Source organism: Brachycentrus maculatus, unplaced genomic scaffold, assembly GCF_059751285.1.
Source record: "Brachycentrus maculatus isolate JH-2025_06_01 unplaced genomic scaffold, ASM5975128v1 h1tg000235l, whole genome shotgun sequence".
Taxonomy (NCBI): domain Eukaryota; kingdom Metazoa; phylum Arthropoda; class Insecta; order Trichoptera; family Brachycentridae; genus Brachycentrus; species Brachycentrus maculatus.
This window is the reverse complement of record NW_028280986.1, coordinates 365,381-377,500: the sequence shown is the minus strand read 5'-3', so window position 1 is coordinate 377,500 and position 12,120 is coordinate 365,381. Positions and strand designations below refer to the sequence as shown.

Sequence of the window (12,120 nt, the reverse complement as noted above, 5' to 3'; positions counted from 1 at the left end):
TCTCCAATTACAGGAGTTATTTTCATATTATTTTTTGACATCTCATCAAAGATGAAGAAGAATATGGAAGTCTGGGCATTTACGGGGCTGACGACCGTCATAGGCTGGTTTAAGTGATCACTTTACACACGTGTAACATTCACCAATTCTACCCATTATTCTTCTTCATCTTTGATGAGATGTCAAAAAATAATATTTTTTTAATACTCAAACACTAACGTTTAAACGCTTTGATGAAAAGTAATTTTTCTGCATATTGAAAAAATGTTTTTTTCGGTGAAACATTAGAGGGGTTTTTATTTCTGTTTGTTTCGTTATTTCATTATTATTGTAGCTATCAATGAAAGTTGGTATACTGAATTTGAGGTAAAGAAGGGAAATAACCTTATTTTTTTATGGTCCTGAACCTCGAGATGATAAACCTCAATTACAACTCTAACGTCTTTACGCTTATGCGTATAATATACTTATGAACCTTTAAAAAATCCTATGGACGAGTTATTGAAATGAGGCGGACAACAAGAACATTCGTAAAAGCAAAAATGTAATAAGATATTCTAGGCGTTCAGAAAAAATTACCAAATTGACATAAAGTGTTATTTGGCAGTAATAAGATATAAATTATAATAGTGTAACAAACGGTACTAATGAATTTATGATGAATTTTTTAAATGTATTTAAAAAAATATATATTCAGGATATGATGTCATTCTTACATACTCATGTCAATACAAATAGTAACAGTAAATTAAGATTTTTAAATATAATTTCAATGTAACATTTTGGGTATAAATCAATGACATCAATGGTTAAAATTTATAAATTACGCTTTTAGGTAAAAAGGCAAATCTCAAAAAAAAACTTAATCCTAGAGGGAATTTGTATATTTCATAAAATTATTTTCAAAGTTCAAATGTAAATACAAATTTTCGTCGCTTGAAGAATTGTCCTTAATTGTAGTTTTTTTAATACGGAAGTTCATCTGTTACCCTGAACACAAATACACAGTAAAGTTTATACAAAATCAATATTTATTAACGAGTTTATACAAGAACGAAATTTAAGGCTACTCTAGGGATAAGTTTAATCCCGGGGTCAATTGATTGGACCTTTACAGGGTTAAACAATGTAATGAAGTTTTTTCTTCACAAATTTGGTTCTTTGATTCAAGCAGCTTAATTGGAATTAAATCTTAAGTTGGTTGATGTCTGGATTATACTTTTCGCTCGTAAGTAGTTAGCATTAATTCGGGTAATTTGTTCTTTAAGGTTAATTAATTATTTTCAATGTATGGTCATAAGAAAAGGTTCAACATTAAAGAGGGTATTCAGGTTTATGAAGGTCATTATCCCAGGATTTTTGTAGAATTTTACTCAGATTTTTTTCGGTCAGTTATTGGAAATACTAGATACATTTTTTAAAAATATCAAGGAGTAATATTGAGGCAATTTCAATAAACGACTTCAAATAAATCGCCACTGATGTTTAGGTGAATATAAGTAAACGAAAAATACGTTTTCTTAATTAAGTTTATTTTCTTTCTAATTCTTATCCTTGTCTAATAAATTACTGATTGTCTTGATTATTATTTTGTGGTATTTACATTTATAAAAAAAAACGCTTCTTATTATTTTCATGTAGCAGTGTGACCAACAGGAAAAAATGGATTGAATAAAAAATTCACAAACACGAGTAAATCATTTTACGAAAAAAGTGTCATTTGGAAAGTTTTTGAACAACAGAGTTCAAATTAATGAACAAATATGTACAAACATAGCTAAGTTTATGCTACTTTCTTTATCATGTTTATACTTTGACAACGTAGTGAAATGGTAATTTTATTTTAAAATTTACATTTTGTGAATTGGATGGGTGAAAAAACACACTATTCCTGGACGACCAAAAAACTGTCCAACTCCGTTTCTTTATGCTTGAACATTGATATTTTTTAGTGACGGAAATTTCTCTAAATTAAGATACAACAAAAATTTCTAGGGAACCTTTTTCGCAGGGGAATTTTTCACAGAATACTTACTCTTAAGTAAAAAATGCTAATATATTTTCGTCTTTGACATCATAAAAGCCTAGTACGTAACAGAATTGTTTATCAACCAGTAATGAGATTATAACTACTACTGTTACCATCGCGCCGTTTCCCTTCAAGAATAGGCAAAGAGGATAGAACGCCACACTCTCTCCAGACATACACTCCTAGCTTCCTTTACGTCCATTTATGTCCTCCGATTAAGACTTTTGACACCACCAGATTATAGGCTCTGATTTGATACGATCTGATCTAGTCGTGCCAAGTCTTTTTTTGTCGTCCTTGTTATGTTTTCTTTTTTCAAATGTACTTTTTTAATAATTTTTTCGTTATCCATTCGCTCGATATGTCCATATCACCTTAAATAAGTTTTTTTTTTTAATCTTTTCAATCATATTTAGTTAAACTTCCTTTCTGATACAAAAGTGGGACAGTTAGTAAAAATTAAATAAAAACAAAAATACTGTCGTACATGCCAAAAAAAAAAATCACCTGCGCAATTATGACCTTAATGAAAAAAATCGTTTTAATTAGCGCATAAACTTACAATTTCTTAACATTGTAATATTCCTCAATGACAATGCATTTAAATATATTTTTATACGTTTATATTTCTGATGTAGAAACCATATGAACATCGTTTTTTACTGGAGGATTGTAAAAACATAAAAAACAAATATATTTAGTCCTGAAAATAATGTTCTAAAATAAAATTAAAATACTTACATACATTTTAATATTTGAAATTAAATATTCTTTAAAAATTAATTTAAATTTTCAATATTCATTGATATCGATGATGTTAACTGTTCATTTCGCCATCAATTTATGGTATTCAAAGTATGTAAATTATTTACTATGCATTGTTACTATGTATTAACATTTGAATAAAACAGTGCTTAAATTGTAAAACATAAGAAAAGTTTTCCGTCATTGTTTTCAAGCCGAGTAAACGGTAATAAGAAAAGTTTAGGTTAATATAAACAAAAGTTTTGTTAAAAGCTTTAGGAAATAATCCTAACAATTTAACACATTTCCATTACTCGACGGTTAAACCCTTCGCGGACTTCTCATTTCTCAAGAGATATCTGGCAGTCACTGGGCATAAAAAGAGGTTTGTTGTTTTTTTTTTAGATGGGAGTTACATTTATTATTTACCTTGCTTATGTACAAGATTCAAAGATCATTTACTGGATTTTTGTATCTTCTAACTAATTCAATTTGTTTTTATTTGAATCTGTGTTGAGAATAAATCTGTGTTGTTTATTGGGTTTTTTAATATAACGTTTACAAAAAAAAAACACTTTTATACAGATACTATTTTTGAGTATTTACTCGTATGTTATGTTCAATACTAGTTTTGAGAACTACCGATGGTCCTATCAAGAAACACACAATTTTTTTTTACCTGATAATATGTAGATATTTTTTTTACCTGATGTAGATTAAATACCCAAATCATTCTCGGGAGAATCGCAAGTCGGATTTTTACTTGTATTTAGATCTAACTGTCTTTTGTATTTTGAAATTGTTCATGTGTGCGATAGCTCTACACTAAAAAGATAATATTTTTCCCTCAATGCCTGAGGCTTTTAACGCAATTTACAAAACACAAAACATTTATCAGGATACACAAAATGTGCCTTTGTTCCATGGTATCCTTCATTATCAGGAGATTAAAGATAATTCTGGATTTGAAAATAAATATGATGAAGACAAAATGTAAATATTTTTTACAACAAACAAATATTTATTATATTGCATGTAACTACATATCATTTTTAAATCTAGATAAAGCTGTAAGAGTGCAATTTATGTAAAAATAGGTATACAAAAAAATCTTTAAATATACATCAACATTTAAGAAAGGTGTATTTTAAAGTAACCTTAATCTCAAAATGATGTGCAGGTATTATGAAAGTCAAGAAAAAACTTAGTATTAAAAAAGGAGTATCAAACATGTACAGACAAATATATAAAGTCTACAACTTGCATTCCATCAGGACGTATAAATTTATATTGTTTTTTTCGTTTATGTAAATATTTATACAAAACTTTCATATTAAAATAAGGAAAATTATTAATGGACTATGGCAACCCAATTGGTACTTACAACATTTGCTGTGTTTTCGACATTCAATATGGCGTCGATAATTATTTTTCGTACTACTGATTTGTATTTACCTTTTGTCGATTCCCACCAAACATAACATGAAAAAATATTATTCAGTTCTTCTGAAATGTCAAACACATGCTATTCACTTCTAAAAATTACCAAAAAGGACAGAACGATGACAGATTAAAGAGGTTTTATATTATAGATATGTTTTTTTTCCTCTACTTTTCGTTAAAAAATTGATCATAAATTACGTTTGGGAATAGACCCAAATGATGTGAATTTTATGCTGGACGTTTTACTGGGAATACTTTGCTTTTTGGCTTTAAGCAAGTTCAATTCCCAACTCGCTTTACTTCCCATGTCAATAAACGTACGTTATGTCACAAAGGCAGCTATCTTTGTATATGGAACATGTGTTCATACGTAGGTTTACTCGTATATATTACACGTAGATACAAAAAACAAAATGCGGGTAAAACTGGATAGAAAAGTAGGTTACTTAAATGGATGTATATTTTGATACTGATTTTTTGAGGGTTAGAAAATACGACCGGACATTACTTGGAAAACGTTTTGAAACTCTTTAAATAAAAAAATATTCTATAAAAAGTTTGAGTAGTAGTTAGTGTCATGTATTCTGACAGTCGGAAGTTCTGACAACTTGGTTTCTATTTTCAAACAAAAGCCTCTTAGGCTTACAATAAAATGCCATTAAAATCAAATAATTTTGTTGTCACAGGTAAAAAACTATTTCTTTAACAAAAGTTATGTAGTTGTTTCTTTTAAATGTATTGAAAGACTACTTTATTTTTTCTTTATAAAGGGAAGGGAAATTTCTACCCTTAACTACATATCTTAGTTCATATGGGAATACATTACTGTATTTGGATAGCAAAATGTAGGGGGCTCATAGGTTAACTAGTGTAAGTCAAGTATACAAAAAACAAAGAAAAATTATCCCCATACATTAAATGTAATATAAGCTAAGGAAGTAAATAAAAAACAATAAAATAAAAATAATGATAAAAGTACATTGATAGTAAGGAGCAAAACTAGAATTCAAACGATATTTTGAAACATTCAAATGATATTAAATCATATTCAATAACTATAAATGGTTTCTAAAACGTAGTTGTGCATGAAATGTGTCAAATAACTGAAACAACAATTTGGAGTTTCCTCACGAGAAGGTCTATAAAAAACTAACTAATTATAACGCTGCTTCCCCGTAGGAATAGGAAGAGAGAATAGAACGCCATACCAATCTGTCATTGCAAACAATCTTTGACTCTTCCACATTCATGCATCTCCCCATACGTACCCAACGATGATTCCTGTTCTCCTGGTCTAATTATATTCAAGAATCTTAAATATTTGATTATGCCAAGTTTTCCTCTGTCTTTTACATAGACCCCATAAATTCATTTTCCGATTTTTTTCAGGCATTCGTTTTTCATATCCAATTCATCACAACTCACATTTTTAAATGAAAAATTTGTGAACATCCTATATTAAATCATCATTGGTTCAATAATCTAGATAATCTAAGTTGATCCAATCCTTATGAAGCCTCTGAAGCCTTTTCTGAGGATAGATATCCATACGCTTTCAGTATATACCATTTGTCTTCGTAATACGTAATAATTTAGAAAAAAAACTAATTTACAATATCATTAATTTCAAATAATACGAAAGTCAAAGACCCATCGGATTCGCAAAGCATCCAAACACTATAAGGCGATTCAAATTATAATTAATTCATTTTTATCAATACGAGTTTTTTTTTGGTCCACGATAGTATAACAAAAAACTGATTGCTAGAAATACATAAACAGGTTGCTTCGTATGGACGTGTGCTTGAATAACTAGTTTTCGGTAAGTTTAAGGAGGGAGTCCCTGTAATTTCACCTAAATCGTTACCTTGGCCATGTTTCGGGGATTTTTCTTTTAACGTAACTAAATGATGATTGAAATATTTTTGTCATGGAAATAAATATCACTAATTAATTAAGTCCGCCTCCGTGGTGTAATGGTCAGCGTGTTTAACAACCGTGCTGGAAGTCCCGGGTTCAATTCCCAGGGGGGGAGGTGAAAATAAATATTAGTGATTTAACACTGTAATATTTATTAAACATTACCCTGGACTGGTTCCTGAAGCGCAAGAGTGATCACCTTGCCTTAATGTAAGTAATGATCAAGATAACACTGCGTCAATTTGATGCAGTGCCCTATGCACCATTAGGTAAGGGTTATAAAATAAAATTTAATTAATTTAAACAAAGATAAATATTTGTGTATTAATTATTTACTCAAATATTTCAATTTCATACTATTTCTGTGAGCCTAAGCGGGTCATTATTAGTAATAGCTATCAAATTGTGGTAGAGTGGGTTCGAACCAAAACACTCTGACTTTAGAGTCCTCATAATCAATAATAAACATTAAAATACTCATAATTAATTACATTCCCTTACCGAAAACTTCCACACACTCCGTAATTTAGGATTTTTTACGGAATGTTTGTAAGTTTTTGGTAAGGGAATGTAATTAATTATGAGTTTTTTAATGTTTTAGAATTTTATAAACCCTGATGATGACAAGGTTCTTGTCGAAACCGGTAGGTTAAAGTGTACTAATAATAAAAAAGTGGTTAAAACAAAGTTGTTTAATTTTATAAAGTTAATAAAATGTACCACAAAGTATCTGGGGAAAACATTCAAGAAATATAAAAATATGTTTAAATTAATTGTATGTACAAGACTCTTAACACAATACAATGTTCGTTCACCAGTTGCGAATATTTAAGCAGATATTACAATGTACGCGTCAAGCGATCATCCTGTTTCTTCTTTGCCAATTTAAGCTTTACAATTTGATGGAATCATTAAAATATTATATTTCTTTGTGAGGTTAAGTGATAGTGGGGAAATGAAGCCTATGGAAGTGAATGTGGATGGGCTGATGGAGGAGTCGGGTCGGGTTGGAAAATATCAAGTGAAACACTTTCTCTGGACTCTGATTCCCGTTATTTTCGCTTCTCTTCACGCAACTACTTACGTATTTACAGTTAATGATGCAGATTATAGGTAAGTGAAATCACTTTAATGCGTTTTTTTGCTTTCATTTGAATATTTTAATTGTTTAAGTACTTCATCGACGCAAAAAAAAAATTATATACATATATATATATATATATATATATATATATATATATATATATATATATATATATATATATATATATATATATATATATATATATGTATATATATATATATATATATATATATATATATATATATATATATACATATATACATATATATATATATATATATATATATATATATATATATATATATATATATATATATATATATATATATATATATAAATACATTTATCAGTTTTCTTTCTTTCTTTATAACATATTAAGTTTATATTCCATAAAAATGATAGTGAATGTGTATAGTTAATAATAATAAACTAATAAGGGTGATTGATCTCTTAAAACAATACACTAGATTCAATGGATTTAATATTTTATATAAATCAAGATTCGTCACACAGTTTTTATTATTTGTTTTAAAATCTGATGGATCGTCATGTTTTTATTTTTTAATTCTAAAATAAAAAAAATTAAAGTTGGAATGCATTATTTTAAGCATCATATATTATGCATTTTTACTATTTTGATTTGCGGAAAAATACTTGTCTATTTTCATCCTTTGAGAATTTAAAAAATATCCGTTTATCACAAAAAATATACGATCATTTGGTTTTATAGAATCCTAGAAATGTTGACTTAGTTCTGAATTACAATGATTAAAGGAAACACTTGTTTTTATACCACTTGAGTTTTATTAAAGACTACTAGTTTCAGAAGCTAAACTTCCATCATTCAGGTCTGAATAATAGCGTTATTCTTCAGTTATCTATCAGTTATTATTCAGACCTGAATGATGAATGTTTAGCTTCTGAAACTAGTAACAAAGACAAGTTTTACCTTTTCTTAATAATTAATACTGTAAGTTGAAAAAATAAACATTTTTGTCTAATAATATATAAATATTTTATTTTTATTTGTTTACTTTAGAAATGCTTCATTTTAAGTTTTATTAAAGTAAAGCATTTCAATAATAAACAATAAAATATTAATTTATTATTAGAAGAAAAAAAATATTTTTTAACTCACAATATTAACTAGTCTTTAATAAAACTCAAGTGGTATAAAAACAAGTGTTTTCTTTAATCATTTTAACATGTCTTACCATAAAGTGAATGCCGAAACAATTAATAAAATAATTCTGAATTAACCCCGTATTTGGATTAGGTACAAAAGATATTTTATACAAAAACACATGTTTGTTTTCTTTTTATTTCACGTAGCTCAAAACGTCGTTCTTCTGTCTAGCGTAACTGACGTTGTGCGGAATTTCAGTTAGGAACAGTATTTTTTTTAGATTTTTAAACGTGTTTCTGCTTAAATATCTTGGATGTTTATATCAAAAAAAAAATTTTTCTCCTAAGAAACGATTATCTATAATAATATTTATCACTGCCTCTCAGGTATTGAATAAAATGATGTGGACATACTTCACAAAATAAAAATAATATTATTTTCAAACCTAATGTTTATGTCTGCCTCCATAGTGTAATGGTCATCACGCTCGGCTACCGTTCTGGAGGTCCCGGGTTCGATTCCCAGGGGGGGGGGGGTCAAATAAATATAAGTGATTTTTTCAATCTTATATTTATTCAATATTAATCTGGACTGGTGCCTGAAGCGGAGGGCTGATCACCTTCCCATCATGTGTTTGATCAAGATAACACTGTGTTTATATGATGCAGTGCCCTATGCACCATTGGGGTGAAGATAAGGGTTTGAATGAAAAATGAATGTATTTCAGTCTATGTATTTTATTCAATGTACGAGTATTAAACATCTACTTTCAGATGCCGCATCCCCGAATGTGAGAATAAAATTGGAAGCAATATATTCCAACCGTCCTGGATATCAGCTGCTATCCCACAGGGTGACAAGTGTTCTAGGTATTCCTTGAATCCTGGAAATTTTTCTCATGGAAAACAAACAAGGGAAACTTGCTCGCTAAATATGTTTGATTCAAACTCCACGGAGCACTGCAACGAGTTCATTTTCAAGACTAATAACACGTTTCTAGAAGAGGTAAAATTATATTAAAAAAACGAGTTTAGAAAGAAGCATGATAAATAATAGTTTAATGTAAAATGAAAAAGATTTGAATTTTTAAAAATCTGTATTCAGTAGTGCCTGAATGTTTGATGTTTGTGTATTGTTGACTTTATAAGCATGATTTTTGAAAAGGGTTAATTTTTGCAAATTTTCGCACATGAATCGTAAGAAAGATCATCTTTTATTCGTGTTTATAAAACATTTAAGTAAAACATAAAAAGATCCTTTCAAATGGTACTCAAATCATAAAGAATAATTTTTAATGAAGTTGAAATCGCAAATCCTTTAATTGTTTATAATTTAAAATTGATATTTATTTATATTTTATTAAAATTATTTTTAATTATAGTTTTTCTTGGTAAATACCCATTTTTATCAAAATCTTTTGTGACAAGTGTTTCGATTTTTAATTTAATTTTTTATATATTTTAAATTTATTTTTTTCTTGGTAAATACCCTTTTTTAACCGTACTTATCAAATGCGGTGTTTGAAAATGATGCGGAATGCATCGAAATACATATCATAATAGATTTTAAGAAATAATAGTTTTTACAAAGTGGTTTTTACATTTGTTGATTTCACAGATGGATATACCATGCCAAGACTGGAAGCGTACTCTAGTTGGAACTTTGCATAGCATTGGAACATTGATTTCCTTGCCTTTGACTGGGATATTTTCTGATAAATATGGTCGTCGCAGCGCTCTTGTGGTTTCTTCGATTATGGAAGGGCTTTTAGGAGTAGCCAAATCGTTTTCCTTTAATTACCCGATGTTTTTGGTTTTCGAAATGTTAGAGCCTATCTTTGGGTCAGGCTCCTACTCCTCGGCTTATATTTTAGGTGAGTTATGTTTTACATTTTCATATTATTTACATGTTGCTACTTGACACGGGATACGAAATGTATTTAATGTTGGACACCTTACTAAAAGTAAGAAAGCCAAAAATGTGTAATTCTTAGTTTATATTTTCTTTAGTTCATCTTGTATATTTAACGATTTGTCATAATATTTGTCATTCCCAGATACATATTTTTTTTACAACTGAAATGAACGTTTCGTCATGGATATTTAATTTAAAAAAAAAATAAAAGTTATAAATAATATCATGTGCAAAAATGAAAACTTTTCAAGCTTATACCAAATTTCTGAGTAGCAATTAATAAAACATCGTTAACTAAAAATGAATCTTTTGGTAAAAGTGTAATCGGTAAAATTTTAAAAGATCACAATCCTTTTACTTACTTCCATACCACCCTATACATTTATTACCTAAAAACATGAGACAAACTATATTTCTCGTAAAATTTTAATGAAAATATTGAAATAATAAAAAGGCTGTAAAACATGTAGCTCATGAGGATAGTTCTTTTAAGTTTTTTTTGCTTATGATTTTTTTTTATTTTAAATGTAAAAAATGTAAAAATGACTCCGAAGTGGAGAAACCAAGATTTGTGAATAAGGATTTGTACACAAATAAAATGTTGTGACTAAAGTAACTAGTCAAATTATAAGCTGCATTTAAAAATGATATTCATGTTTTCAAGCGTCTACCGGTATGTAAAAAAATCGTTTAACATACATACATTTAAAATAAATAAAGCTCAAAATAAAAGCTGTATCAAATAAACCATAGATACTGCTGCAAACTGAAACATGAAGCGACATGAGATTAATGATATATGTACGAGATCCAAAAAACTGAGTAGGGATTCTGTCAATCATGTCGGGTGAATGTTACGTGTGTTTGATCACTTAACAATCCCATGACGGTTCATAAGCCCTGTAAATATCCAGATTTCTATATTCTTCTTTATCCATGGTGATATTTTATAATGTAATATTTTTCCAGCCCTTGAACTCCTGACGCCATCAACTCGCGTCATTGGAGGAGCTATAGTCAGTTCATACTTCTCAGTAGGCCAGATAATTATGGGATTCGTTGCCTGGAACTTCCCATACTGGAGAACTTTTCTACAAATAATATATGCCCCAGCATTTTTCGCCATAACTTTGTACTGGGCCTTAGACGAGAGTGTCAGATGGCTAATATCTAAAGAAAAATATCAACAAGCAATGGACACGTTGACGAAAATTGCAAAAGTGAATGACAAAAGCATAACTGAAAAAGCAGTTGCGAATCTTCAGTATAATATAGATAATGCAGCAAAGCACAAAGCTCATAAAGAAGTAAACACTACAAAAAATGAAATACCCCCATGGCGTCTTGTTCTCAAATCTAAAATACTTATTGTGAGAGTTTTGAAGGTATCAGTGTGGTGGATAACTTGCATATTTTGCGTGTATGGACTCTCTATCAATGCTACAATTCTACCAGGCAACGTTTACGTTAATTTTATTTTGTCTTCAGTGGCAGAAATTCCCTCGCAAATTGTGGGATATTTCGGGATGACTTACTTCGGGAGAAAGAAAACACTGCTTTCTTCGTTTTTAGGAGGGGGAGTTTGTCTCCTGGCTTTTGCATTTTTACCACAAGGTACTTTTTCTTCGTTAACCATTCAAAACATTAAAAAAGCCTTATTTTATACATAACCCTTCACTTATGCTAACATATATTATACATAAAAAATATTTGAAAAATATCAAAACTAAACACTTGTATTATATATGACAACTTTTTTGAGTTTATTAATGTAAATATGACTAGTTTCGAGAACTACAGATGTTCTCATCAACAGATGAAAAAACAGATTTATTTTTAGCTGTTGCTTAGAAAATCTAA

The 12,120-nt window shown here is 29.0% G+C and overlaps 1 protein-coding gene across 1 annotated transcript in view; it reads left to right on the top strand.

Moving 5' to 3' along the window:
- Positions 1 to 6,970: 6,970 nt before the first annotated feature.
- The window catches only part of LOC148306603 (organic cation transporter protein-like), a 31,743-nt gene continuing 26,593 nt past the window's right edge, over positions 6,971 to 12,120 (top strand). Inside the window, exons 1-4 of the mRNA XM_088264646.1 lie at positions 6,971 to 7,249; positions 9,120 to 9,351; positions 9,964 to 10,219; positions 11,230 to 11,874. Of these exons, the coding sequence (XP_088120772.1) occupies positions 7,092 to 7,249; positions 9,120 to 9,351; positions 9,964 to 10,219; positions 11,230 to 11,874 (1,291 nt within the window). The 5' untranslated portion in view covers positions 6,971 to 7,091. The remainder of the gene's footprint in view (positions 7,250 to 9,119; positions 9,352 to 9,963; positions 10,220 to 11,229; positions 11,875 to 12,120) is intronic.